The sequence below is a fragment of the Cervus elaphus genome, chromosome 9 (genome assembly GCF_910594005.1).
Source record: "Cervus elaphus chromosome 9, mCerEla1.1, whole genome shotgun sequence".
Lineage (NCBI taxonomy): Eukaryota > Metazoa > Chordata > Mammalia > Artiodactyla > Cervidae > Cervus > Cervus elaphus.
The window spans coordinates 5,677,986-5,691,327 of record NC_057823.1 but is presented as its reverse complement, the minus strand read 5'-3'; the positions used below and the strand labels follow the sequence as shown (position 1 = coordinate 5,691,327).

At 42.1% G+C, this 13,342-nt stretch overlaps 1 protein-coding gene across 1 annotated transcript in view; it reads left to right on the top strand.

Moving 5' to 3' along the window:
- The first annotated feature begins 7,602 nt into the window (after positions 1-7,602).
- RUFY1 (RUN and FYVE domain containing 1) overlaps positions 7,603-13,342 on the top strand; it is a 63,554-nt gene continuing 57,814 nt past the window's right edge. Inside the window, exon 1 of the mRNA XM_043910706.1 lies at positions 7,603-7,903. Within this exon, the coding sequence (XP_043766641.1) occupies positions 7,630-7,903 (274 nt within the window). The 5' untranslated portion in view covers positions 7,603-7,629. The remainder of the gene's footprint in view (positions 7,904-13,342) is intronic.

Sequence of the window (13,342 nt, the reverse complement as noted above, 5' to 3'; positions counted from 1 at the left end):
CTATCTATTATACACATGGTAATGTAAGTTTCCATGTTACCCTTTCCACACATCTCACCCTCTCCTCCCTTCTCCCCATGTCCATATGTCTATTCTCTATGTCTGTTTTTCCATTGCAGCCCTGTAAATAAGTTCTTCAGAACCATTTTTCTAGATTCCATATATGTGCATTAAAATATGATTTTTATCTTTTTCTTTCTGACTCACTTCACTTTGTATAATAGGTTCTAGGTTCATCCACCTCATCAGAAGTAACTCAAATGTGCTCATTTTTATGGCTGAGTAATATTCCATTGTATATATGAAACACAAATTCTTTATCCATTCATCTGTCGATGGGCATCTAGTTTGCTTCCATGTTCTAGCTATTGAAAATAGTGCTGCAGTGAACCATGGGACACATGTGTCTTTTTCAACCCTGGTTTCCTCAGGGTATATGCCCAGGAGTGGGATTGCTGGGTCATATGGTGGCTTTATTCCTAGTTTTTAAGGAATCTCCATACCTTCTTCCATAGTGGCTGTATCAATTTACATTCCCACCAACAGTACAAGAACGTTCCCTTTTTTCCACACCCTCTCCAGCATTTATTGTTTGTAGACTTTTTGATGATGACCATTCTGACCGGTGTGAGGTGATATCTCATTGTAGTTTTGATTTGCATTTCTCTAATAATGAGCGATGTTGAGCATCTTTTCATGTGTTTGTTAGCCATCTGTATGTCTCCTTTGGAGAAATGTCTGTTTAGGTCTTTTTTTCCCACTTTTTGATTGGGTTGTTTGTTTTCCTGGTATTGAGTTATATGACCTACTTGTATATTTTGAAAATTAATCCTTTGTCAGTTGTTTCATTTGCTATTATTTTCTCCCATTCCAAAGGTTATCTTTTCACCTTGCTTATAGTTTCCTTTGCTGAGCAAAAGCTTTTAAGTTTAATCAGGTCCCACTTGTTTACTTTTTTTTTGAATGGCTAGGATACTTAGAGTTGAGTACTTCGAGCAAAACTCTGCTCCAAGTAGTGGAGCCTCCAATGGCCCTGAATGAAGTACAAAGAGAAAAAAAATCTGTTATGTTAAACCACAAAGATTTAAGGGTTATTTTTGTTACTGTAGCATAACCTAGCCTGATAGACTATTAAAAGTATTCTTCCTTATGCAAAATGGAATCTGGTTCCAGTCTCTAATCATTATAAACAAACTTTTCGTCTACATGATTGTCCAGTGGCATCAAAAAATCATGAAGGATTGCAGACAACAATTTGTTTTTCCAGACTACCTAACACCTCTATCTACTTTATTCCAGTAAAGGCTAGTAGCATCCCCTCAATCATTGTGACAACTCAAACAGCATGCCCACAAATTACTTAGTCACTCCCCACCCTACTCTCCCCACAGAAAACAACTGGCCTTTAAGAACCAGTCAAACCACTAAAACTAATTAAAGGGGCTAGACGAAGATAACAGGAGAACTTGGGCTTTAAAAGGGCAGCCATCTCCAAACAATAAATGCTGGAAAGAGTGTGGAGAAAAAAGAACTCCCTCCTACACTGTTGGTGGGATGTATATTGGTACAGCCACTATGGAGAATAGTATGGAGGTTCCTTAAAAAACTAAATATTTAGAGCTACCACTATGATCTAGCAATCCAACTTCTGGGTATATATCCAGAGGAAACCACACTTCAAAAAGATACATGCACCCCAATGTTCATTACAATGCTATTTACAATAGCCAACACATGGAACCAACCCAAATGTCCATCAACAGATGAGTGGATAAAGAAGATGTGGTATATATATCAATGGAATATTACTCAACCATAAAAATGAAATTATGTCACTTGCAAGCAACATGGATGGACCTAGAGATTAGCACACCAACTGAATTAAATCAAAGACAAGTATCGTATGATATCACTTATATGTGAAATCTAAAAAAACCATACAAATGAACTTATTTACAAAACAGACTCACAGACTTAGAAAACAAATGTATGGTTACCAAAGGGGAAGAGGTGGGGAATAAATTAGGAGGTCTGGATTAACATATATATTCTCCTATATATATTAAGTATTTGACAAAGGTCTGAAGAGTCAAAGCTACAGTTTTTCCAGTTGTCATGTATGGATGTGAGAGTTGGACCATAAAGAAGACTGAGTGCTGAAGAATTGATGCTTTCAAACTGTGGTGCTAGAGAAGACTCTTGAGAGTCCTTTGGACAGCAAGGAGATCAAACCAGTCAAACCTAAAGGAAATCAACCCTGAATATTCATTGGAAAGACTGATACTGAAGTTCCAATAATTTGGCCACCTGATACAAAGAGCCAACTCATTGGAAAAGACCCTGATGCTGGAAAAGACTGAAGGTAGGAAGAGAAGTGGGTGACAGAGGATGAAATGGTTGAATGGCATCACAGATACAATGGACATCAGTTTGAGCAAACTCCAGGAGACAGTGAAGGACAGGGAAGGCTGGCATGCTGCAGTCCATGGGGTTTCAAAGAGTTGGACACGATTGAATGACTGAACAACAACAATATACATTAATAAAATAGATAATCAACAAGGACCTATTGTATACCACAGGGAAGGCTACTCAATACTCTGTAATAACCTAAATGGGGAAAGAATCTGAAAAAGAATCTGTATAGCTAAATCACTTTGCTATACATCTGAAACTAACACAACACTGTAAATCAACTATTCCTCATTTTAAAATTTTTAATGTATTTTAAAAATTTTAAAAGGGCAGCCATCATGCACTCCACCAGTTTGCTGCCATCAGAGAATATATTGAGCTGCAAAAGCTTCTGATGTCTCAAAAGAAGGCCAACGTCCAAATTTTTATGTAAATTCTTTTGATTTCTAAATATCGGTCACTTAAATATTTTTACTTTGAAATTCAAATGTTCTGGGAATCAAAACATTTCTCCTAGTTTGATGAGGCCTATATGCCAACACTTTGCAAACAAAGTGTTAAATGTTAGTGAAATTTGAGTTTCAATTTAGTCAAATTTCCTTTTTTTCCAAGTGAGGAAGCAGAGTACAATATCATACAAGCAGATCATGTCTTGCCCAAGCCACATAGTTGAGAAACAGATATTCAGTGCAATTATTCATGTCTGCCATGTGCTTCTTATTTAATAATGAGATTGGCTCTATTATTATCACCAATTAGCTAATTAACAGCAGAGTCATCTGTTGGATCATAAGAAATAGAGGAAAGAAATAGAAGAAAGACTAGAGATCTCTTCAAGAAAATTAGAGATACTAAGGGAACATTTCATGCAAAGATGGGCTCCATAAAGGACAGAAATGGTATGGACCTAACAGAAGCAGAAGATAAGAAGAGGTGGCAAGCATACACAGAGGAACTGTACAAAAAAGATCTTCATGACTCAGAATATCACGATGGTGTGATCACTCACCTAGAGCCAGACATCCTGGAATGTGAAGTCAAGTGGGCCTTAGGAAGCATCACTATGAACAAAGCTAGTGGAAGTGATGGAATTCCAGTTGAGCTATTTCAAATCCTAAAAGATGATACTGTGAAAGTGCTGCATTCAATATGCTAGCAAATTTGGAAAACTCAGCAGTGGCCACAGGACTGGAAAAAGTCAGTTTTCATTCCAATCCCTAAAAAGGCAATGCCAAAGAATGCTCAAACTACCGCACAACTGCACTCATCTCACATACTAGCAAAGTAATGCTCAAAATTCTCCAAGCCAGGCTTCAACAGTATGTGAACCAAGCACTTCCAGGTGTTCAAGCTAGATTTAGAAAAGGCAGAGGAACCAGAGATCAAACTGCCAACATCTGTTGAATAATCGTGAAAGCAAGAGAGTTCCAGAAAAACATCTATTTCTGCTTTATTGATTATGCCAAAGCCTCTGACTGTGTGGATCACAATAAACTGTGGAAAATTCTGAAAGAGATAGGAATACCAGACCACCTGACCTGCCTCTTGCGAAATTTGCATGCAGATCAGGAAGCAACAGTTAGAACTGGACATGGAATAACAGAGTGTTTTCAAATAGGAAAAGGAGTACATCGAGGCTGTATATTGTCACTGTGCTAATTTACATCTCATGATGCAGGGTACATCATGAGAAATGCTGGGGCGGATGAAGCACAAGCTGGAATCAAGATTGACGGGAGAAATATCAATAACCTCAGATAAGCAGATGACACCACCCTTATGGCAGAAAGTGAAGAAGAACTAAATAGCCTCTTGATGAAAGTGAAAGAGGAGAGTGGAAAAAGTTGGCTTAAAGCTCAACATTCAGAAAATTAAGATCATGGCATCCAGTCCCATCATTTCATGGCCAATAGATGGAGAAACAGTAGAAACAGTGGCAGACTTTATTCGGGGGGGGGGGCTCCAAAATCACTGCAGATGGTGACTGCAGCCATGAAATAAAAAGACACTTACTCCTTGGAAGAAAAGTTATGACCAACCTAGACAGCACATTAAAAAGCAGAAACATTACTTTGCCAACAAAGGTCCGTCTAATCAAGGCTATGGTTTTTCCAGTAGTCATGTAGGGATGTGAGAGTTGGACCATAAAGAAAGCTGAGCACGGAAGAATTGATGCTTTTGAACTGTGGTGTTGGAGAAGACTCTTGAGAGTCCCTTGGACTGCAAGAAGATCCAACCAGTCATCCTAAAGGAAATCAATACTGAGTGTTCATTGGAAGGACTGATGTTGAAGCTGAAACTCCAACACTTTGGCCACCTGATGTGAAAAGCTGACTCATTTGAAAAGACCCTGATGCTGGGAAAGATTGAAGGTAGGAGGATAAGGGGATGACACAGGATGAGATGGTTGGATGGCATCACCGATTGAATGAACATGAGTTTGAATAAACTCCAGGAGTTGGTGATATGGACAGGGAGGTCTGGTGTGCTGTAGTCCATGGGGTTGCAAAGAGTCAGACACAACTGAGTGGCTGAACTAAACTGAACTGTTGGATCATAGGAAAAGCAACAGAATTCCAGAAAATCATCTACTTCATTGACTATGCTAAAGCCTTTTTTCTGTGTGGATCACAACAAACTGTCAGAAATTCTTAAAGAAATGGGAATATCAGACCACCTTACCTGCCTCTTAAGAAACTTGTATGCAGGTCAAGAAGCAACAGTTAGAAGCAGACATGGAACAATGAACTGGTTCAAAATTGGGAAAGGAGTGTCATGGCTATATGTTGTCACCCTGCTTATTAAACTTATATGCAGATTACATCATACAAAATGCCAGGCTGGACAAAGCTCAAGCTGGAACCAAGACTGATGGGAGAAATATCAATAACCTCAGATATGGAGATGATACCACCCTACTGGCAGAAAGTGAAGAGGAACTAAAGAAAAAGTTGTGGTACATATACACAATGGAATATTATTCAGCCATAAAGAAGAATGCATTTGAGTCCATTCTAATGAGGTGGATGAACCTAGAACCTATTATACAGAGTGAAGTAAGTCAGAAAGAGAAAAATAAATATCATATTCTAACACATATATATGGAATCTAGAAAAATGGTACTGAAGAATTCATTTACAGGACAGACATAGAGAATAGACATATGGACATGGGGAGAGGGGAGGAGAGGGTGAAATGTATGGAAAGAATAACATGGAAACTTACATTACCATATGCAAAATAGATAGCCAACGGGAATTTGCTGTATGACTGAGGAAACTCAAATAGGGGCTCTGTATAAACCTGGGACTTCTCTGTAGCTCAAACGGTAAAGAATCTGCCTGTGATGCAGAAGACCAGGGTTCGATCCCTGGGTTGGAAAGTTCCTCTGGAGAAGGGAATGGCAATCCACTCCTGTATTCTTGCCTGGAGAATTCCATGAACAGAGAAGTCTGGTGGGCTATAGTCCATGGGGTCGCGAAGAGTAGGACATGACTGAGCAGCACACACACACACACACACACAGAGTCGGACATGACTGAGCAGCACACACACACACACACAGAGTCGGACATGACTGAGCAGCACACACACACACACATACACACACACACAGAGTCGGACATGACTGAGCAGCACACACACACACACACACACACACACACACACGACTGAGCAGCGCGCGCGCGCGCACACACACACACACATACACCACCACCCCCACCCCCCACCACCATCACCCCCACCCCCACCCCACCCCCCGCCCCCAGGGGTGGGACGGGGAGTGAGATGGGAGGGAGGTTCAAAAGGGAGGGGATATATGTATACCTATGGCTGATTCATGTTGAGGTTTGACAGACAACAACAAAGTTCTGTAAAGCAATTATCCTTCAATTTAAAAATAAATTTTCTAAAAAATAAAGAGCCCTTTGCTGAGGGTGAAAGAGGAGAGTTGGCTCTTTCTCTTTTTAAGACAAAGTGTTGGCTTAAAACTCAACATTCAAAAAACTAAGATCATGGCATCGAGTCCTATCATTTAATGGCAAATACATGAGGAAAAACTGAAAACAGTGAAACTTTATTTTCTTGGGCTCCAAAGCAACTGCAGATGGTGACTGCAGCCATGAAATTAAAAGACGCCTGCTCCTTGAAAGAAGAGCTACTATTAACCTAGAAAGCATATTAAAAAGTGGAGACATCACTTTGCCACAAAGGCCCATATAATTAAAGCTGTGGTTTTTCCCAGTAGTCATGGATGTGAGAGTTGGACCATAAAGAAGGCTGAAAAAATTAAATAAATAAAGAAAGAAAGAAGGCTGAGTGTTGAAGAATTGATGGTTTTGAACTGTGGTGTTGGAGAAGACTTTTGAGAGTCTTTTGGACAGCAAGGTTATCAAACCAGTCAGACCTAAAGGCACTGAACCCTGAACATTCATAGGAAGGACTGATGCTGAAGCTCCAATACTTTGACCACCTGATGGGAACAGCTGACTCATTGGTAAAGACTCTGATGCTGGGAAAGATTGAAGGCAGGAGGAGAAGGGGATGACAGAGGATGAGATGGTTAGATGGCATCTAGTGACTCAATGAACAAGAGTTCGAGCAAACCCCGGGAGACAGTAAAGAACAGGGAAACCTGGTGTCCTGCAGTCCATGGGTTTGCAAAAAGTCAGACACGACTGACCAACTGGGCAAAAACAACCGGACCTTCTGCTTCCCATTCCACCAGTGTGTTCGAAAGAACACTGCCAAGCTGTCAGTTTTCAGTTAATTTTTTTTAAGTCCTGCCTTCCTGCCTTAACTGTTCCAGAGTTTCCTTACTCGCTGTTTAGGGCTTGTTCCGAAAACTACCGCAGAATAATGGCTAAGCATAAGTAAAATATGAAATGAAAATTTAAAAGAGGGAATTCTGTCACAAAACTACGGCCTTTTGGGCTCTGTTTTAAGGCAGATAGGAGGCACCACGAAACAGAGAAAACCCAAGGGGAACCTGAACGGAAACAAGTCCTCCCAGCTGATGAGAACGTAGATGCTTGTTTTATGACTTGCGCCTTCCCGAGCTTTTCTAAACTGAAAGAGAGGAGAGAAGAACTGTAAAGAGGAAGCAAAGCCGGCGCGAACACGAAACCGAGCAGCGAGGGCGTAAATGCGCCCTCCCGCGCGCCCGCCAGCGCCCAGTCCGGCGCCCGCCGGGGGCACGTGACACGGCCAAAATGGCTGACGGGGACGACGGCTGCCGGCCCGAGCAGGAGCCGGGGCCGGAGCCGGGAGAAGAGTTTGAGATCATGGACCGGAGCCAGGTGCCGGGCCCCGGCGAACTGCGGAGGGCGGCGAAGTCGCGGGCGGCGACGGAAGGCTGGTCCGCACCCATCCTGACCCTGGCGCGGAGAGCCACAGGCACCCTGTCGGCAAGCTGCGGGAGCGCGCTGCGCGCGGCCGCGGGTCTGGGCGGTGCGGAAGGCGGCGCGGACGACGCGGCGCGCACAGGTAGGCTCCTGCCGGGCGCGCTGCGGGAGCTTTCGGTCACACAGGTGGTTGTTTTGCCATGGGCGCCAGGCTGGCAAGACTGTTTAACTGACTCAGCTTGTTAGACAGGTTGTTAACACGCGTAACTACTCGTCGGTTTTCTTTACACCGTGTGTCCGAGTCACGATAAATACCTGGGCGTGGGTGGCCTGAGACTGGAGCAGTTTCACTTCCTATGATGTGCCCCAGACAGCTTTCTTACTCTCATTGGTGAACTTTATACTAAAAAATGGACGGGTTTAAGCTTAGTTAGTCCTTATTTATTTTTAAAGGACTTACTTAGGAAATGAAACTGTACTTTCCTCTGCTTTAAATCTCAAACTTCCATCCCAGCTCACATCTCCCGTTGTTGATGGTGCATACCGACTCACCGTGGAGTCAGAGAACCAAGTGGAGTTTAGAGGGTGAGGGTTCCAGTTCAGTTCAGTCGCTCGGTCGTGTCGGAGTCTTTGCGACCCCGTGGACTACAGCAGGCCAGGCCTCCCTGTCCATCACCAACTCCCAGTTTACTCAAACTCATGTCCATCGCGTCGGTAAGGCCATCCAAACATCTCATCCTCTGTCGTCCCCTTTTCCTCCCGCCTTCCATCTTTCCCAGAATCAGGGTCTTTTCCAATGAGTCGGTTCTTCACATCACGTGGCTGAAGTATTGGAGTTTCAGCTGCAGCATCAGTCCTTCCAATGAATATTTAGGACTGATTTCCTTTAGGATTGAATGATTTGATCTCCTTGCAGTCCAAGGGACTCCCAAGAGTCTTCTCAAACACCACAGCTCAAAAGCATCAGTTCTTCGGTGCTCAGCTTTCTTTATAGTCCAACTCTCACATCCATATGTGACTACTGGAAAAACCATAGCCTTGACTAGATGGACCTTTGTCGGTAAACTAATGTCTCTGCTTTTTAATGTGCTGTCTAGGTTGGTCATAGCCTTCTTTCCAAGGAATAAGTGTCTTTTAATTTCATGGCTGCAATCACCATCTGCAGTGATTTTGGAGCCCCCCAAAATAAAGTCTCTCACTGTTTCCATTGTTTCCCCATCTATTTGCCATGAAGTAATGGGACTGGATGCCATGATCTTAGTTAAGCCAACTTTTTCACTCTCCTCTTTCACTTTCATCAAGAGGCTCTTTAGTGCTTCTTCGCTTACTGCCATAAGGGTGGAGTTGTATACGTATCTGAGGCTATTGATATTTCTCCCAGCAATCTTGATTCCAGCTTGTGCTTCATCCACCCCGACATTTTGCATGATGTACTCTATATATAAGTTAACTAAGCAGGGTGACGATATACATCCGTGACGTACTCCTTTCCCAATTTGGAACCGGTCCGTTGTCCCATGTCCAGTTCTAACTGTTGCTTCTTGACCTGCATACAGATTTCTCAGGAGGCAGGTCAGGTGGTCTGGTGGTATTCCCATCTCTTTTAAGAATTTCCACAGTTTATTGTGATCCACACAGTCAAAGGCTTTGGCGTAGTCAATAAAGCAAAAGTAGATGTTTTTCTGGAACTCTTTTGCTTTTGGGATTATTCAACAGATGTTGGCAGTTTGATCTCTGGTTCCTCTGCCTTTTCTAAATCCAGCTTGAACATCTGCAAGTGCTTGGTTCATGTTACTGTTAAAGCCTGGCTTGGAGAATTTTGAGCATTACTTTATTAGCGTGTGAGATGAGTGCAATTGTGCAGTAGTTTGAACATTCTTTGGCATTACCTTTCTTTGGGATTTGGATGAAAACTGACCTTTCCAAGTCCTGTGGCCACTGCTGAGTTTTCCAAATTTGCTGGCATACTGAGTGCAGCACTTTCACAGCCTCATCTTTTAGAATTTGAAATAGCTCACCTGGAATTCCATCACTTCCTCTAGCTTTGTTCATAGTGATGCTTCCTAAGGCCCACTTGACTTCACATTCCAGGATGTCTGGCTCTAGGTGAGTGATCACACCATCGTGATCATCTGGGTCATGAAGATCTTTTTGTATAGTTCTTCTATGTATGCTTGCCACCTCTTAATATCTTCTGCTTCTGTTAGGTCCATACCATTTCTGTCCTTAATTGTGTCCATCTTTGCATGAAATGTTCCCTTAGTATCTCTAATTTTCTTGAAGAGATCTCTAGTCTTTCCCATTCTAATTCCAGGTGACCACTACAACCAAGCTGTGTGATACAGGCAAGTCATCACATTTTCCAGCCTGTAAAATAGGAATTTTGTGATTCACAAAGTTCTTATAGCCCTCAATGATCTCTTATAGGCAACTCTTTTAAGCCTTTGTCATCTAGAATAGTTTCAGCACAGAGTAAGAATGGAAACATTAAATGATTGATAGAGTGTGACTTAGAAAGCCCTGTAAAGCCAAATATTTAGAGCCTGCCAACCAATACAATAGCCACTACCCACATGTGATGTTTAACGGTTAAAAATTTAGTTCCTCAGTCACAAGAGCCACATTTTAAGTGCTCAGTAATCTACATGTAGCTAAGTGTCTACTGTATTGGATTGTGAACTGAGAACATTTCATCATAGTACTATGGGGCAGAGCTCACTAAAGACTGTGAAGTACTCTCTAAGAAGTCTTATAGTGTGCCTTTGAGGTTTCTTGATTCCATCCTATCCAATGTATATTTGATGTGGAAAGCACGGATAGTGAATTGTGATAGTTTCAATGGCTAAGAAAGACTGATAAAGTTTAAAATCTCACTTGTTTTGAAATAGGAAACAGTATTTCTCTGGCAATAGACAGTAGGACTAGAAGGTAATGAAGGAACCTATTTAACTCAGGAATCTAGTTCCCACTAAATTGCCACCTTTAGACACGTTTTGACTGTATGCCCACCCACTGGTGTTCAGTCCAGAGAGTCAAGGCTCGAGGTCTTCTTACAGGCTTGTTAGTAAGCAAATACTGTCAGCTGTTTGGTGAGGAAATGTGCCAATGCCTAGAACTGTGCTTAGCACAGAATAATATTTGTTGAACAAATATTTGAAAAATACTTTTCTATTTATGGTAACGCTATAAATAATAACCAGCACTTATGTGCTTCCTAGGTGCCAGAAATTAGTCTTAAATCTGTACATACGTTAGTTCATTTCATCTTGACAGTAATCCTACGTGATAGCTGAACTGGCTTCATGATGTTCATGAAGTGCAGGCTTTAATCAGTATGACTGTGCCGGGCCAGACCCTCAGAAGTGCCCACGATAGAAACTCTTATCTTTAGATTTGTGTGAAGTGCAGTCTGATGGGACAGAGGACCAGGTGTGGGGCCTTGGAGCTGGGCTCCTGTGTGGTCCCGTCTCCCCCTGTCTCCGTGGGACAGGGCCTCTGCCACCCTGGTCCCCTTGGACTTCCCTCAGGCTTCTCCCTGCCTGTCCCTGCCGTACTGCGTGACCATGCTGCCCCAGGGAGGCTTGCGATGTGCCGTTTGACTCTCAGGGCAGGGCCAGGTGTCCACTGGCCTGCCACAGGCTGGCAGCACCACAGCCCATTAGGCAGGAACTGGGCAGGGACTTCTCACCCACCCAACGGTATGGGGACCACATCCCTGCAGGAAATTGCAGTCCCTTAGGGCCATGGGAAGGAGGGGTGGACTTCATGCCTCCACTCGTGTAGCCTGCCCCATGTGATAGGTACCATTATTATTCCTTGTTTATAAAGAGGGAGGCTGAATTAAAAAGTAAATTGACCAAGTTACTTAGAAATGGCAGAGCCGGAACTTGAACTAAGACAAGCTACCTCTCAAGCCAGTGCTTAGTTACATCACCTCAATGCCTTGATGTTTTTAAATAATGTTGTAAGTAATATGCTCTAATATATACATATGGATTTTTTAATTAGTCAATTAAGTAAACAACTGCCACTCAAATCTGGCAAAAATTGTTAGCGTGGCTTACTGAGGGCAAAAAGGTGGGGAACAGCTGGTATGAGCTATGTGACCAGTTTCCCAATGGTAAGCCAGATTTGAAGTCATCAGATAAAGCAGGAGTGGGAATGGGGGAAAGGAACTGAACGCCAGGTAGCATGCTCTGCAGAGGCCTCAGAAAAGCAGGTCAGAAGATGGTGGTCACCACTCCAGCCAGGGCTGGCTCATTTCATTTCTTTTCCTTTGATCTGCTTATCTGCTTACAAAAGCAGTGAGGTCAGAGATTGTTCAGAGGGAACAGTGAAGGAGCAGAGACTGAATATGAGAATCACTCTTGCCAGATAGTTTTTGTGGTGATCCAGGTGTAAGGAAGATGCTGTGGAATGTCATGAAATGACTTGTATTAAAATATTAGCCCACATGGGGTCTGGTAGTGCAGCTTGCCACAATGATTGCATTCTCTGTAGTTTTTTGGTTTGGGGGTATTCTTTTTCTAAAGGATGAATAGCAAAACTCACTGAAGAAGTCACTCTTTAATTTTAAAAGTATTTAGATACATATTTGCCATTAGGTAAGTGGCATTATACCTTTCTCTGTTGTCTTCCAGTGGCAAATTTTATTTTACATGTGTGAGAGCTCCACTGCACAAAGTAATATGCCTCCTTCCAAAATGAAGTACAATGCCTTTTTCATTTCATATTGCTGAACTCCTTAAGTTAGCCATTGAGATGATAAGTGAAAATTAGGAAAGTGTAAAATGGTTTTCTTGTCAGTACAGTGTAATACCATATTGTATTATAAGATCTTTTGAGACACCAAAGGGCTAATCAAAAGTAAAACTCAAATTTATAAAGAATCTAGTTACTTCTCTTTAATTCAGAACCCAATAAAAAAAATCTGTAGAGCCCACTCTCCTGAATATTTATTCTCTATACCAAAGGTTACAACAAACTGGCAGCCCTTTGAGATGTTTGTGCTGGTAGCTGCATTTTTTTCTCCTATCCTGCACAATGTAAAAGCATTTAGTGTGTTTTTTGTTTTTTTTTTAAGCCAATTACCAGGTTTTCTATTAAAAATCCAGATCACCAGTTTCTCTTAACTCCCATCTGGCACACATGATCAGTTAGCATTCCTCTAGCAAGAAGGTGTCTGTATGTCTTCTCCAGCTTTTCCTCACACTGGGTCACTCTTTTATGTTATAGGCTCAGCCCCTCTGTAACAGTCAAGGTTGAGATCCCTGATCAGACCATTTACTAGGCAATTCAGTAAGTGTAGAATTTTATAATAGTCTGTGTGCTGGGTTGAACTATTATTAACGAAGCTTAGAGATGTAAATAGCTTAGCCAAGGTCACAAAGCTAGTAATATGGAGAAATGAAATAACTTAAAGATCCTTCCAATCAAATTTTCCAAGACTCTAAATTGAGCTTGAATGGGAATTGGTGACTAACCTAACTGGCGCATGGATGAGATGGCTGCAAAACACTACTGTGTTCCCAAGAATGACTGCAGGAGCCACTTCCTGAAACACTAGTCTTCACATTTTTTG